Raw genomic sequence first — 17,043 nt, 5'->3', positions numbered from 1 at the left:
TGCTGTTTGTGCTTCATTGCTGTGGCTTTCCCTTCATGTGGTTGCATGTTCAGATATAAGTCTGCAGAAATGTAGACTCCATTTTACTCCAATTCTGAGGTCCTAAAATTTTGTATTTTGTTTATTTCTGGGCATTACATCAATTACTTATGCACAAACTGAAGCATAAACAGGTTACTTCCTACTATGTTTTTGTAGCAGATTTGTGAACCAAAGATTAGGAATAAGAAGAAAAATACAGCTTCTTTGCCATCTGAATGAAAATATGTTTGTTCTAAATCATTTATGGTCTGTCCATTTATGGCTTTTACCCAAAAGTCACTTCTTGTCATCGAAACTTTTGGAGATTTCAGTGATGAGTTGGAAGGCTCCCATGATGACAACTTTAAATATTCTTTCTTACCACATCCGGTGGTTGTCTAAAGACTCAGCTAACTGGAAAATAATTAAGTGAACCAAATAGATGCATAAATATGTATAAATATATCTATATTTCTTCTGTGAATAGAAACAACTCTTTGTTTTGTTTTGTTTTTTTTTTCTTTCTTTCCCCTCTCTTCCCACTAGGGATTGCTTGTGGAAGTTTTTCTTCCCACCAGACTACCAAGTTATGAAAGTCTCAGAAATTGCTCAGCCTGGGAAACCAAGACAGATTCTTGCTTTTGAACTGCGGATGAATATTATTGCAGATGCCACCATTGATTTGCTTTTTACCAAAAATAGGGTAAATAATGAAAACTTACCTAGAAAATAACTTATCTACTGTGATTACACTGTGCTTTTTGGTTGTGCATGTTTTTACTTGTCTCAGGTGTTTATTACAGAACTATGGTTTTAAAAGCTAGGTGATTTTTGTTTTAGTCTTCTATAATTATGAGCAAACCCTTCAAAGAGAAGTATTGGCCGAGAGGCAGTAATATTTGTTGGCTTATTTTAAGTTTCATTTAAGCCTTAGAGCTACATCTTAAGCCATGCCAGCTCCTACAGTCTTGGGAATTCATGATCTGGACATTTCCTGTGCAATTTTCCATTATGATGAAGCTCACCATAATGAAAAGATAATTTCTTCTGATATTGGATGAATATCTAATATTACTGGAGACATGATAGTGGGGGAACAAAAGTTGCATGTGTGTAGGGGTTTGGATTTTGCTTTCCCCTGTTGCTACTCTTATAAATAGGATTAGTGTGACTTCATTGTACACCTGTTTTCTTCTTCTTTTTGTGACTGAAAGGGTTAGAAAGTGTAGGTTTAGAAATGTATATTCATCTACCCTCTCAGGCCTTGGATCAGAATATCTTATGCTGTTTCTATTAGTGGACCTAAGTCAGCATTTGTTAAGCCTAAAAATGGCTTATTTGGTATCAGTGCACATAGGTAGTTCATTAGTAATTTTTCTGAAGGCAAGAAAGACTTCAGTAATTGGGTGCCTTAATCTAGGTGTGGGTAATGAGAGCCAGAGGCATAAAATACACTGGTTGATGCCGCGAGCCTAGAAATAATATTTGGACTTTTTTTCCTTTCTTGCAATACAGGAAACTAATGCTGTACATGTAAACGTTGGTGCAGGATCATATTTGGAAATAAATATTCCTATGACAGTAGGTGAAAACGGTGAGTTAAGACCAAGCTGAATTTGTTTTCCTAATGTTTTTCCTGAACAGTTATCTGTGTGTGAATGTCTTGTAGTTTTTTTCCTTTGTGACTATGAGATTTATGTTCTTATGTAAAGGAACAAAAAGTATTTCCTTGTACATTTCATTGCAAGATATTAAAGCATGTACGTATTTAAATAGTTAAGTTACCTCCATGTTTTGTTTGGGTTAGGAAACACAAATTCCTTAACTACTGGACAGTGTATCATTTAACTGTGTGTATATTGAAGCAGATTGCAGATAAATTGTCAACTCAAAGCAGGAAGACTTCTTCAGTAGGATAAGTGTAGTAGTTGAATCATGCTGAGAAATGCATTACGAAAACTGATTTAATAGTAGTTTATTTAAACAAAACAAACCCGGAAATCCAAGGTGAAGTGGAGATAAATGAAAAGTTATGAGTACGTTCCTTGCATTTACTCATCTTGTTGGCTGGTTTGAAGCCCTTTGCAAAATTTTTTGCTCTCTTGATTCTTTCTGGCATATTTGAGTTTTATTCTGCAACTTAAACCAAGAGCTCCAGAATCTGAGTATTTCCAGACCCAGCAAGAAGACTTTTGTCATCTCTCCTACACGAAGGCAGGACATGTTAAGCTCTTCACTGACAAACAGTAGAGGACAGAATTATTATAGTACTAATTTCCATCATTGTATTTCTTGATTGTTAGTGGACTGCTGAAATCACTGGTGAAAATTATTTAAATATTTCTGTAACTCTTATGTCTGAATGATTATGTTTTGTATCTTTTGTTTGCCAGGCTATTCACCTACAATTAAAGGGCAGCTTCTACATGTTGATGCCACCAGCAGTATGCAGTACCGGACTCTCTTAGAAGCTGAAATGCTAGCTGTAAGTTTGCTTTAATAAGCACAAAGCTTCAGTCTCTGGAGGATTTTTAATAAAGAACATATTTATTTGTCTGTGGAACAGTTCTTTAGATTCTTAAACAAGAGAGAAATATGCCTTTTGAATGTATTTTGCAAGACCTTAGTATGTAGGGAACTTATATATATCACACATAACTATGCACGTGTGTAACTTTCAGTGACTTAGATAATTTATATACCAAGTTATATGTCTTTTGAAAGCAGTGGAGGGATTGGAGTACCATTCGCAAATCTTGCCTTGTTTGCTATGTAGCCGTGTGTTCATGTAGGCTTTACCTTAATAAATGATTACACTCGCTAGCTGTGCTACAGAATGTGTGTGCGTAAGTACTTAGAAGTACTTCAGAGTGCTTAAACCACTTGAGACGGATTTAATCCTGCATTATTCTTTTCTTTGCCTAGTATTTCACTTTTGCAATACTGTAATTCTGTAGATTACCTTTCTCACTGGTTTTTAACTGACCTTATCAGAGTGATGTTTTTAATGTTTAAATTTGAGCATCATCGAGTGAAAAATATTACATTCTGAGGGATTTTATCTTTAGCGTATTGTGAAAAGTGATGCTTTTAATGAAAACTTTGGTTTATAAATTGCTTGATACATCTACTGCAACAAATGTATCAGAAGTTCATAGTGTACCTTTCCAAATAAATGAATACGCTAACACTTGACCTTCAAACACAGAAAGAGAGAGAGATTAAATTATTAAGGAACTGGAGAGGCCTTCTGTTCATCCCAGCAGGAAAACAGTTTTAATTATTCAGCAGAGTACATATGTGAAAACTGCTGAGCTACAGGGTCAAGCATTGTCATCTTTTCAAGTAATTCTGGTGCTTTAACATCTTGTTCACAGTTTCATATTAATGCCAGCTATCCCCGGATATGGAACATGCCACAGACATGGCAATGCGAACTGGAGGTTTATAAAGCAACCTATCATTTTATCTTTGCTCAGAAAAGCTTCTTTACAGGTAACTTCTTAACTAAATAAGTTACATATCAAATTAAATATTCTTTCTTCAGAATTTCTCTTCAAATTTTGCAAAGGTGTACAAGGTCAGGTACTCTGATTTCACATATTTAGGACAACAAATTGTTTCTGAGGACAAAGTTCCTGATGTTTTCTGTTGCCTATAAGTGTCTAAGTACATGATATTCTTATATTTAAGTGGAGATACCAAATAATTTAATTTTCTAACATCTAAACTAAATTTGATCTGCAGTTATGTTAAGTGATCTTAAATTTCAGATTAATTTATTTCTATCGCAGCTACTGATTTGTTTAATATTTGTCACCTAGAATGTTGATTTCTCTGATATCTCTCTCTTCGGCTGACTGATTTTCAACTACTTAGGCTTTAGGTTGTGTCCCTGTGGCTGACAGATGATGAGAGAAAGTAATTTGCTCCTTAGGATTTTGGCTGTAAGGAAGAATACATGTGCACAAGGCAGTACAATGTGATACGGCATCACCAAACTGTTGCTGAACATTCCAGCTGCAGTAATGGAAAGAATATAGCTCCATCAATGTGGCACTGCCTGGGCTAATTAGCCCTGCTGGGAGGAAGGATTAATTAGTGCAGGCATAGTGCCATGCTAATAAAGTTATCCTGCTAGTGAGGCCGGAGCCATTATCTGTGTAGTGCAATAGTACGCAGCATAGTCTATCAATCTATTCAGAGCAAACGTGAACTTCTACAACGTTTTGCTGCGTTAGAAAATATTACTAATGTACACATTCGGAGTATCAGAGTGGAAAACCAAAGGAAAGCAGTTGGCAGTCCAGTGCTTTTAGGTCAATGTGTAACTTCGCTACTGAACAAAACTAAACTAGAAAACTTCATTAAACCTTTGGCTTTCCAACTTAAAAAGCAATTTATGAAAAGCCAAAAACTTAAAAGAAGAAATCTCTCACTTGATTGCTACTAACCTGTCTTTTATTACTTTATGTGGGTTTAGATTTGATCCAAGACTGGTCCAGTGATAGTGCACCTGATATTTTTTCATTTGTTCCTTATATGTGGAACTTCAAAGTCATGTTTCATCAGTTTGAAATGATTTGGGCAGCAAATCAGCACAACTGGATTGACTGTTCCACCAAACAACAAGAAAATGGTGAGATCACTTTTTCTTTATTTGGTAGAAGAGTGCATACTACAAAAAATATGTACAAAATATAGATTATCTAGAGAGAGTACAAGAATTATAAAATTTTTACTAGAAAAATGTGTGTTCAGTGATAACTACCCATTTTGCTACTGTTGATGTGCATAAACCATCCTAAAACTGTTTTAAGTTCTAACTTACTTTGTACAAATGCACACCTTTTTGGGGAGAGTGCAGTTCTAGATCATGTTTTAGCATTCATTTTTCAAGACCCTTTGAATCTTTGATTTAGTACAACAGTTTGCAGAGAGCAACCTTGAGGTCTTGACATACCTTCAGTAAGCTAACTGAAAACATTCACTCAGGAATAAACTTTTTAAGTAATGTTGGAAAAATACCATTTGAACTCCATATAACTAGAAATGTCTGTTTCCTGTTCGTTTCAGAATAGGAGATAACGCTGCTAATTCTAGACAAAACTAAGAGGTACATTTCAGAAAGCCAAAACTTTGTTTAATGTGCAGTTTGGTTTATATATATTTCAGTGGTCTACACTGTGCTAGAATCTTATAATTTCTATGTAGAGAGAGGATGGTGGATTAAAAATCATGAAGTTGTGTTCTAGTTAAAAATAAGGCTCGCTACTTCATCAGAAGCCTGAGGAACTTTCAGTGTGTGTTTTCTTGTCCAAAAACTGGTGTGTGAAGCAATAAAGTAAGTCATAAGATACTAGTTACAGTTGTTTTTATTGTCTGCTTGCAATTTCATTGAGCTAATTACAGTGCCTTTCTATAAAGGACAAGCTGTGGGGAGTAAATACTAGAATAATTAAGTACGATGTAAATAAAATACTGTAGTTAAAATGGCGATTTCCTATGTCATGAGTTCTTGAATATCTTTTTATTATTTCTACCTGTATGTTTGATAATTTGTCTAAGAACAAAAGAGGGAGTAATTCTGACAGATTTTTTTCTTTGTTTTTCCTCTTCTCTCCCAGTTTATCTAGCAGCTTGTGGAGAAACATTGAACATTGTTTTCTCTCTGCCTTTCACTGACTTTGTTCCAACCACATGCAATACTAGATTCTCTTTAAGGGTAAGTTCTTTCCCTGTCGCCCCTTTTGTCTTCAAATGTGAGATAGTTTCCCTACCTTCTTCAGTCAGGAAATTTTGTGTAAACTTTTTCCTGAAAGAAAAATACTCTCTTTCACTTCCGGTTCATAGAATTTTTCTTTAAATAACCCAGAGGTAAATGGTGTCTGTTGCTTATATGAAGCATCCAATCATAGGCTGTTTTAATTTATAAATACATATAGATACACAAATAAAAAAATATTTTAAAAATACATATACACATACACTTTATACATACATATATACACACATTTAGTATGTATATTTACTATATGTACTTAGACTGTGTCTATGTATGTATTATATCACTTTGAAGTCTGTTCCTGTTCGTTTAGAAACTGTGAAAATCTAATGTATGTTCAAAGGTAAAAATCAAATACTGGAATGGATACCCCCAAACCATTTTGGAAAGCCATCTTCCAGATTTTTAAGAGTTTCTGTAGAATAAGTAGTGATGATAAAATGCTTCTTAACAGACGCAGCTAATTCACTTCTTGTCTTCCTTAGAATAGAAGCAGTCTACTGCTACTAAAAACAAAAAAATAGTTGGCGGTGATGTTGGTAATTTTGTATAATTTGATAGCAAAGAAAGTAATGTTTTATCTAACTTTTTAAAAAAGTATGCTTTAGTTGACATGGGCCTTGGGCCAGTCACTTAACTTTTGCAATATGGCTTGAACAACAGACGAACAGGAATCATTAAAAGCCATGCCTCTGTGTTTTACAGATTGCTATGGTGTGTTGTTATGGGCAAGTTACTGGACTTGTAACTGTTCAGAACTACAGAGCTCTTGGGATTGGACTAGAAATTGGTGGGAGCTGTGGTCAGCAATCACATGTGAAAATTGAGATTTCTTGCCTCGCTTTGCCTGTAAAGTGAAGATAACAGCACATATGAACACGCGAATAGTATGAGCATTATGCGTAAAGTGAATGTAAATTAACTTTTCTGTTACTAATGTTTGATTTTAGGGAGAAGATGTTGATCTTCATTTGTATCTACCAGATTGTCATCCTAGTAAATATTCCCTTTTTATGTTGATGAAAGATTGTCAGCCTAATAAAATAAGTCCTGAATCTTGTATTTCTGCCGAATGTCAAAGTGGTCAGAAAACAGGCAAACCCAAATGGAGGAACATTACTCAAGAAGAGTGAGTTTTATTGTTATATATATTTATGTCTTTGTATTGGCTCTTCATATTTACTTATTTTGTTTGTGATGAAAGCAACCTCATGTAAATGAGAAATATTTAATGGAACTATTGTATTTCAAATAAAAGTATGATGTTTCTTTTTGAAAGGGCTGGATGGGTTGAATGCTGGACAGTCCCGAGTGTTGTGTTTACAATTGACTACTCATGGCACCCAATATATCCTCAAAAGGCAGATGAGCAGTTAAAACAATCCTGTAAGTGTCACTACTTTTTTCTTGTTAGCATGTTTCATTTCAGGAATTGCTGTGACTTTGTTGGACCAAACTGCTTAAATTTGCAGAAAAGAATTTTGAACTGAACTGCTATTTTATGTCACATGGGAGAACGCTAATCTTTAGAAGGCACCGGGTTTGATTTAAAAACTGACAACATCTTGTGATGCAAAATTTCAGAAAGTGTCCCAGTTCCCTGTGTAAAAAGAGGATACTGTTTGGAGTTCATTTCTCCTTGTCCTTAACAAAGTGGATCTCTTAAATGGGTTGTTGCGTAACATAAAATATCATTTGGTATATTAAATACGAAGTACAATATTTTTGGCAGTATCATGTTCATTAGCGTTTCGAAGCTTTTTTCCTTTGGAAGTTGTGATGTTGTCTTATGATTTAAATGTTTAAATACACTATATATGAGATACAATAACATTGTCTTACCTTTATGGATATGTGTCATGGTTTAACCCCAGCCAGCAGCTAAGCACCGCACAGCCACTCGCTCACTCCCCCCCGGTGGGATGAGGGAGAGAACCGGAAGAGTGAAAGTGAGAGAACTCATGGGTTGAGATAAAGACAGTTTAATAGGGAAAGCAAAAGCCGGACACGCAAGCAAAGCAAAACAAGGAATTCATTCACCACTTCCCATCAGCTGGCAGGTGTTCGGCCACTTCCAGGAAAGCAGGGCTCCATCACGTGTAACTTGGGAAGACAAATGCCGTAACTCCGAACGTCCCCCCCTTCCTTCTTCTTCTTCTCCCAGCTTTATACGCTGAGCATGACATCACATGGTATGGAATGTCCTTTTGGTCAGTTGGGGTCAGCTGTCCCGGCTGTGTCCCCTCCCAGCTTCTTGTGCACCCCCAGCCTCCTCGCTGCTGCGGTGGGGTGAGAGGCAGAAAAGGCCTTGACTCTGTGTAAGCCCTGCTCAGCAGTAACGAAAACATCCCTGTGTTATCAACACTGTTTCCAGCCCAAATCCAAAACATAGCCCCATACCAGCTACTATGAAGAAAATTAACTCTACCCCAGGCAAAACCAGCACAATATGAAACTGAGATTTCATTGTCGCTAGCACTGTTGAAGTGAACCATGGCCGGCAGATACGGGTGGTAGACTGGTCAGTGTAACACTGATTTCTAAATAAGAATTTTCAAATTTTAAACGTCTAAACAATATTTCTAATTGAGAAATATTTTGTAAGTATGTGCTTGCAAAAAGAAGTTCTAAAATACTTAAACGAACAATAAAAGTACGTTATTTTAAATGCTGAGGGACGTATGCAGGAAGTTATGGGGTTACATAAAAGTCTTTCAGGGTGAGATGGTGGAAGCAGAACCGATGAAGGAGAGGTATTAGAAGAATAATGAGGGCTAATTTGAATGGGCCTCAATGAGCAGGTGTTAGAGGGCATGCTGGGTAGGGTTTTTAAGTTTTGAGTTCCAACAATTCAAATCTAGAAGAACTCAAATTTTAGAGGATGAAGCAGAAAAAGCAAGATTCATCTTGCAGATGTTCATTAAGTGCTCTTGTGCGACTCTATCAGCTTGTGTCAAATTTGCATACTTCAAATTTGAAAACATTTGGTCGTAATCGTAGCAATTGAACCTGCATTTGAAAGTTTGTACATACACAGGTAATTTCATCTCCAGCTTCCTTCAGTGAACAATCCAGCACAGTCCAGCTCACGTCTAATCTGTGATGCTGATAGAATGTGTTTTTCACAGTAGCAACATCTGTATTTTCTTTTGAGTCAATCGATAGAACTCTCCAAGTCTCTGAGAAACAAATATGTTGCATAACGAGAGATGCAGCTTCCAAAAAAGTTGTCATCTCACTACAGCATTTAGCTAATTTATAACACATAATAGAATGCAAGCACTGAGCAAGCATTGTAGACAATAATGGTATTACTTGAAGGTCTGCTGGCTACATGTGTGTATTCACTGTAGTTCTGTGTGCGCTGGTTCTTCCAGTTAAACTGGTACCTGAAATCTTACTCCATCTGGAGTATCGATTTTATATGGTTTTCCCATAGAGTTCTTTACTTCCCAGCAATCACTTTATATCCCCAAAGCACTTCCAGTTACTCACTTCCTTCCCATCGCCTTTCCTCAATTAAAAAAGACAAAGTACTTTCTTCTCCCTAACTCCAAGTAAAAAGAAGGGATAGGAAATAAGACTTGAATTTCCAAACTGTTTTGTGACTAGAGTAATTGAGTTGTTTGAGAGGAAATTTTGGCCTACAGCGCTACCGGTTCAGAATAAGTTTTTAACATAACTTTTGCAATTTTCCTGTTCATTCACTTTTGTTTATTCTGCAATAGCTGTGTGGTTGTGGGAAATCTGCTACACTGAAATGAAAGCATGTCTTTGTTTAACTTGAAAAGCAAGATAAATAAATGGAATTTTTTTCCAGAACTTGAAGGATTGTTTTTCTCTTGCATAATTAACATTGACTACAATATTCTATATTTTTCCTGTCTTCCCATAGTTACTAGATATGAGAAACCAGTTCTGTAGCATAGACATATTAACATAATAATACAATCCAGATTAGAAAGCTGCAAAAGGTTGTATGTTTAATAAACATATTAGCAGAATTTTGTCCATCAGAAGTCCAACTTGTAATCAAAATCTGTGTTCTTCTTTATTTTGCTCCAAAGTGTCAGAAATGGAAGAAACAATGTTATCTGTGCTAAGGCCATCGCAGAAAACAGCCGACAGCGTGATTTCATCTCCCACAGCATCAACCCGCCTTCCCCTTGACCCCTCAGAGCTGCCCCCGGATAAGCTCCATGTGGAACTGGAACTCTCCCCAGATTCCCAGATAACCCTGTATGGACCCCTGCTCAAAGCCTTTCTGTCCATAAAGGTAGGCATAGGAACACAACTCATAAAACTTATGGATGGCCACATGTAGGAAAGGGAAATAATTTGTTTGAAATGGAAAATTAGAATTCTGCAGTATACATGAATTTAGATGAAAACTTTTGTAAGTACTAGTTTGGAATGACTTCGTTTGGTGATATTGCGTAGCTGGGATGTATTCAGTTGGCACAGGCTTATGAGATGACTTCATATACATATATATATATATGTATATATATGTAGACCCATATCAGCATAATTTTCCTTTCAATATGCTCTGGACTTCATGTGCAGAACATTTCTTCTTCGACTTTTGCAGTAGTTTAAAAAGAAAAAATCCATGATTATGACTGGAGCTTATATTAACAACCACTTTTCTGCAAAGATGTATCAGAACCCATGCTTTTAGTGCCTTTTAAGTTCTGCAGAGTGTCCTAATTGTTTGGTTTTGTTTTAATTAGATTCTGTGAAATTTCTGGAGTTAGGATCCTATACTTTTCTTGATATTAATCTATTATGCTTTAAAATGTTTGTTTGTGTTGCCTATGTTGTGTCGTCTTCCATTACTGATCTTGAGGGTGGCTAGAAACAGTTTAATTTCTTCCCACATCCCTCACCCTGCCTAGTTGTGACAAAAGCAGAAGCAATCGAACATGTTGCTTCTATTTGACTAACAGTGAAATGGTTGGGTTTTGTGGTTGGGTTTTTTTTGTGGGTTTGTGTTTGTTTGTTTGTTTTAAAGGTCTGTTTTAGCCTGTGCAGATCTAAGCTAAGGTAATGCTTCTGGAGGCTTTCATTTTGGATCAGAGGTTGAGGAATTTTCTGAGACAGGTGATCAGTATCAGTTCTCATACTGAAACAGTCATTTTTATGAATTTATATAAGGTATTGCACATAAGCAATGACTAGCAGAAAATATGAAGTTTTTGTAGAGCATATGACTTGCAAATATGCTCATTATTTTTTTCATGTTGCCTCTAAAGTAAATAGGATTAAAATTAGGTCGGTGTAGCATCTTGAAGACTTCATTTCTTCTGATACAGAGGAAATGCATCCATGTTTGAACTGATTATTGAGCTCCTTTTTTGGAGCCCCTAAATTCATGAGATGGTTCTATCTTTCCAAGCAAAGCAGCACTTCTCCAGTGCTCTTTTGCCTCTGGAGGTATATATAAGCAGTGCTACTTTAGATCCCTTGATTCTATTATGATTTAATTTTTTTCGGTGCAGATTTCTCAGATTAAATCTATCTTTTATCTTCTAAATCTCAAGAGAAAATTTAGATGAATACCTCATTTTTGAAAATATGCAGTTATGGTTCTTTTTAGTATTTTTGTGACTGTGTTTACATCTTTTTGTCCAGCTGTGCTGGCAACATTCCTTAATAGACTCCTAGGGTTTTTTTTTTTTAATGCTTGTTTTCCTGACTTGTGGTTGAATTGTTGTTTTCAGCTTGTTTTCATTGATCTTTTTTAATATATGCAGGAGAGATTCCTGGACATGCATCGTTCATGCAGTTTTGTTAAGCCTTCTATTCTTGGGAGGTAGTCTTTTGGTGTAGTGCACTGTGTTTCTTACTGAAGGGCTTATTGGCCGGCAATGAATGATTTATAGGTCCTTGCATCCCCAGCAGAAGGTACCAGGAGTAAGTTGCTGGAGTTCTTAGCACCCTCTGCCTTTATAAAAAATATTTCAAGGTCTGTATCGTAACATTGACCTTTATCTTTTTCCTTTGCTGAAAAGCAGATTGCTTAACTTCTGAGGGTTTTTTGGTTTGGAGGCAGAGCAGTGCTTAATTCGTAGCGTTAACACCAAAAATACTTCAGAGACTCAGTACAAGATGGTAAAATTACATGTCCGCAGGAGTCATTATTTCAAGGCCGATAATGAGCCTGCGTTTTCTGCAGACCTTTTTCAAGGACATGGGTACCTTGCAGTTGCTTGCTTTCTTTTTGTTGTACATTTCCTCTTTGCTTGCTGGCGCTGCAGACTTGTGCTTACAAAAGAACAAAGAAGTTTTGGAAAGCAAATGAGGCACAGAAAAGGGAAGGAGGAGAGCAAGAAACATCATAAAATTCAAATCTGTTTCAGTTTAATCTTCAGTCTAGTGCTCATTTGTCTGCATCTCACAGATCACCAGTGGAGTTTGTAATAGTTGGAACCTTTCTGTCAAGATGAGAAGCCGAGGGACTGAATTACTTTCTAAGAACAAATGAGGGAGCAACATTTGTGTCTGTGTTGTAACCTCTTTGGTCAGAAAGGATTTTGCTCCACAGAATGCTTAGTCCCCAGCTCTTTCCACATACTGAATGAACAAGAAAATATAACCTGCATCATTCAGAAAATTCTTCTTGAGAGTCCAGCCTTTTTTTTTTAAGGTGGGGAGGAGGTGACAGATTATCAGAAATCTGATTCTGATGCACTTAAATAAAACACAGGAAGTTGTTTTGTTTTGTTTTAATTAGTGATGGATTTTCTGTTTCCCAGTAAAATTTGGCAAAGTTACTTTGGTCTTAGATAACTGGGGGGGATTGGCTTAGAAACAAGGTGGGGTTTAGACCCAAGGGGAGAAATGTTTATGAACTAATATTTTAGAAGCATGTTTAAGACTTTGAAATAGCTGATAACAAGTGTCAGAAGGTTGGATGAGAGTGACTTCCTGCAGGATGTTTTGTCTTCTTACTCTCAAAGTTATCTATCTTTAACAAAAACAAAACCTGTTTAAAATGTCAGTAGTAGTACTTCAGAATAGTAATTTGTATTGCATGCATCTAGAATACTGGTACTTTGGGAACTACTGAGAGCCCCTTCTTTTCCTGCAAAGCACGTGGCCTAACTTAAGGTACCAATTTTTCATAAAACAAAAGTATATATGTTTCTTCATATATAGGTTGTAGCTATACTGCTTATTTCAGGGAGGGCTAACATACAGGAAAAGGTTGGATTTGTATTTCATTACATTGGCTATATGTTTTTAATTTGTTTTCCATATGGTCTTAACACTTCCTTTTCCTAGGAAAATTATTTTGGAGAAGATGACATGTACACTGATTTTGAAGAAGTTATTTCAAGCCCTGTTTTGTCACTGTCAACATCTTCAAGCTCTGGATGGACAGCTGTTGGAGTGGAAAATGACAAAAAAGAAAATGAAAGTTCAGTCAAGCCAGTTCACCCTCTTACTTTACGTCCATGGGATATCACTGTGCTTGTTAATTTGTACAAAGTGCACGGGCGATTACCAGTAGTAAGTACTTTAGAATCTTAAAATCTTTTGCTTCATGTAATTTTTTTCTTCTAGTTTCATAATTTGGAGTTAAATGTAGCTCCCTGGAACAGTAAGTTAGGGTGCTGCTTGCCAAAGTATGTGTATACTCTCTCCTAAAATTGTGGTTATCTAAACCAATTTGAGACATGATTTATTTTGCTTATCTGGGAGGCAGAACTGGATAATTTTTTGTGTGATTTTTATTCAAAGAACTTGATTCGTGTGATAATATTTTTGATTGACCATTATGATTTCTCTGCTAATTAGCAAAACTGTCTTCTAAGGGTGCATTCTGCTCTGTGCAGCTGCATTCTGAGGGATCCCCAGGAATTTGAATAAGAATCCAGATAAAAAAATTGGGTTCACCCAAATGAGTTTGAATTGCTGTTTATGTAATTGTCGAAAGGTTTTTGAAGCTGCACAGGCTTCTTTTTGACTATCCACTTGGAGGAAAATTAGCATACTTCCTGGTCACGGGTTTGCTTCTAATCTTATAATTTCAATCATGTTGTGTATTTTCAGTTTCTGTAACAGATGCATTTAATTTTTATTTTAGCATTGCAGTCCAGATGGTCCTGAGTGCCCTACAGCTTTCTTGGAAAGGTTGTGTTTTGAGATGAAGAAAGGATTTAGAGAAACAATGCTTCAACTCGTACTGTCTCCAGTGAATTTGTTTCTGAATGACAACTATCAGGTAGTAAGCTGGTTTTTATGTGTTTGCGTGTGTGTGTGTTTGTACTGTGGAAGTTGTGATGATCTTAAAATTGAATTCTTTTTCGTTAGGAACTTCCCTGTTGTACACATACAAAGTTTATTAAGGCTTATGAATCATAAGAAGTATGTAAGAAAAAACTGATGCATATTTTTTTAAAATCTTTATTTCTGTCCAGTTTGCATTTTAGTGAAATGCACAAAAGAAAAGATGGCATTTTCGTAATTTTTCTTAAAATCTTTCTGGAGAACGCTCTCTAAGAAACAGAGAATAATATTCAGACTGATCTTAGAACCATTGAGTGATCTCTGGTTTGTGTGTGGGTGGTTTTTGTTTGTTTGTTTTGTGTGGGGTTTGGTTGTGTTTTCTAAAGAATTTGGTTTTAAAAGATACTGTAAATACTGACACATGTAAATTTTGTGCAGTGGCTGGATATGTTTCACTTTTTTAAGCATATAGTTTTAAGACTACACGTATTAGTAAATAGAATAACTGCATCTTCACATATTCTCTATGACTTTTATTAGACTAAATCACACAGCTGGATCTGTGTCTTATGGTCAAGATATTGTTATGACCTACAGTCCTCCTCTGGTGGGGGAGTCATGAGCCATACTTCAGAAAATACTTAATGAGTCAAAGTTAAGTGTTGTTTGTGGATTGTCAGCTAACTGTATACTACTTTGATTTTAGTAAGCTTGCAAAAATTGCCCATATGGATGAATTTAGCTCAGTGAGGAGTTCAGGCTGAAATTTGTTAACATAAGACATTATCGTGATTCAGTGCAGGTTAGTGAATAGTTGGAGTTTGTATTTTGTTCATGCACATATTAGTTGCATTAAAAGCACTATGATAGTTAGACTGTGCCTTAGAGATTATATTGTTTTCAATCCCTGTGTCCTGAAATACGTTGCTGCTAATGGCCTGTATGAAATAAAATTTAAATGATTTTTATCTTATGCACATTCCAGTGTTTGAAAACTGAAATACTGTATACAGATGAAGATGCATGTCACCCTGTTTTTCTCTTAAGTCAGTTAGCTGATGAAAGGAGTTGGTTGATGCTTGTTTAGTCTTTCCAAATTTGGATCCAGTGTGCCACAAGCCCGGAAGTACCTTAAGTATGACCACTGACTGTAGATTGACTAATAGGCAAAGGAATTGGAAGAAATAATGAACTTTCTTGATGGCAAAAAGTTAAATGACATCTTAGGAGGTTCCACGTTAGCCCTCATATTTTTGAGATGTTATTCTGTCAACCTCTGATTAGTAAAGAAATCCCCAATGAGAATGTAGAATCTAAACATCTTGTATTTTCGTTGCAACACTGCAATTGTCTTTAGCAGCACTCTGAAGAAAGCGATGGTGTGAAGTCGCAGGAATTGCAGATGCATAATCTGTATGGGATTCATAGAGTTATCTTTTGAGAGAGCTGCAGAAAATGGATGTACTGACAGCATGGTGGCAGACAAAATTCCATTTTCCTCATAGATTTTGTCAGGAGCTAAATATCCAGATTGTAGGGCTTGTTTTTCAATTGAGTGAAGTTGTCAGAAGGTGCAGATGAAGCTGATGATGATTACAGCTTGAACATAAAAACCTTTATGTAATGAAAAATTGCATCCTATGAATTTCCATCCTATGAATATCCAAATCTGCTGGAAGGTTTTTGTATGTTATTTTTTGTGGTGGGGTTTTTTTTTGTGTGTTGTTTATCCTATGAGGAATCCAAGCATTTGAATAGCTGTTTATTTAAGAACACAATTTATTTTGTGCGCTGAATGAGACCCTTAAATGTTGTTCAAACCTGTAACTTAATTGTTGTATTGCAATTCGTATGTACAAGGAAGCAGAAATGAGGTTGCAGGCAAAACCTTAATTTTTTTTTTTTATTTTGGGGTTTTTTATGATTTAATTTCATAGCCCTGAGACTTACTGTATGACTTTTTTCCAGTATTTTTACTGTTTAGACCTAGCTGTGGTTACATATTTTGCCTTAGGTTTTATATGTTCTTTCTGGTTGGATTTATTTTAATTCAGAAACATTAGCTCAGACAAATAAGACTTCTGCCTGGGAATTTCTGTTGGTTGAAATGATAAGCCTGCAGGGTGCCACGTTTTTAAAAATATTGTGAAGAAAGTTTTGATCAGTTATGTGTGTTGTTATTACCTAGTGTTTGACTTTGTATTAATTCTTGCCATTTAATGTTGGAAACATTAATATTTCAGGTTTAAAAAAAAAAAAAGGACCTTTTATTTATATTACGTATCTCAAAAATGCTGTTTGATACTTCCCAATTCAATCTTAAAGTGAGAAGTTCATAGTACTAATGTATATAGAACAGGAATTGTCCCTCTGCCTAGCAGGGCGAATATTGTTGCTTCGTTTTCCATTCATATTGTTTTGAAATAGCTTCTGAATCGAGACATAGGTCGCCAGTGATATCAAAAGAGTAGGACGTGTTTCTTCTTCATTAAGCAACTCCAAAGGGTTTGCTGACAGTGGGAAACAAACCAGGCAAGATAACAAGTTGAAAAAACTGAATGAAAGAGAAGTTTTGCTGTTGACTTACTGGCTTTAATCCACATCTTAATCTCCATGCAGTCACAAGCTTCTGGTGTATGCCTGTGCTGTTTTTATCTTTTCAGTTTCTTCTGTGGCTGGTGGAGTAATATTCTTTTGAAAAGTATTACATCTGAATTTTCATATCTCCAAACAAGTAGCTTTGCTTTAAGTAGCTGAGAAATACTTCGGTGAAAAGTACAACTTAGAGGACAGCCTCTGATGTTTGTTGTTTGGTTTTTTTAAATTTATTTTAATTTTCTTTTTTATAATGTGTCAGCTTTCTGACAGTAGCAGACCTTCATAAGTCATGTTTTATAACTTCTTGATCACTTCCATTGTTAACTATGCTCTTCCATTCTTTGTTTATATTTTATTGCAGTAATATTTAACAGGTGGTGTTTAGATGTCACTGTGTGGAGTTC

General features: G+C 35.9%; 1 protein-coding gene across 15 annotated transcripts in view; it reads left to right on the top strand.

Moving 5' to 3' along the window:
* BLTP1 (bridge-like lipid transfer protein family member 1) overlaps positions 1–17,043 on the top strand; it is a 129,229-nt gene that overhangs the window by 30,241 nt on the left and 81,945 nt on the right. For 14 of the 15 annotated variants that reach the window (XR_012673628.1, XM_075150228.1, XM_075150229.1 and 11 more), the window contains 11 exons: positions 568–724; positions 1,537–1,615; positions 2,415–2,506; positions 3,399–3,516; positions 4,505–4,660; positions 5,649–5,746; positions 6,757–6,935; positions 7,086–7,192; positions 9,874–10,082; positions 13,094–13,321; positions 13,899–14,036. Coding sequence is in view for 14 of the 15 variants with exons in the window: in XM_075150228.1 (XP_075006329.1) it covers positions 568–724; positions 1,537–1,615; positions 2,415–2,506; positions 3,399–3,516; positions 4,505–4,660; positions 5,649–5,746; positions 6,757–6,935; positions 7,086–7,192; positions 9,874–10,082; positions 13,094–13,321; positions 13,899–14,036 (1,561 nt within the window). In the remaining variant the exon portion in view is untranslated. Of the gene's footprint in view, positions 1–567; positions 725–1,536; positions 1,616–2,414; positions 2,507–3,398; positions 3,517–4,504; positions 4,661–5,121; positions 5,138–5,648; positions 5,747–6,756; positions 6,936–7,085; positions 7,193–9,873; positions 10,083–13,093; positions 13,322–13,898; positions 14,037–17,043 lie in introns of those variants that run through there. The other variant, XM_075150239.1, reaches the window with a different exon arrangement.

The sequence above is a fragment of the Calonectris borealis genome, chromosome 4, assembly GCF_964195595.1.
Source record: "Calonectris borealis chromosome 4, bCalBor7.hap1.2, whole genome shotgun sequence".
Taxonomy (NCBI): Eukaryota; Metazoa; Chordata; class Aves; order Procellariiformes; family Procellariidae; genus Calonectris; species Calonectris borealis.
This window is presented reverse-complemented; position numbering and strand designations above follow the sequence as displayed.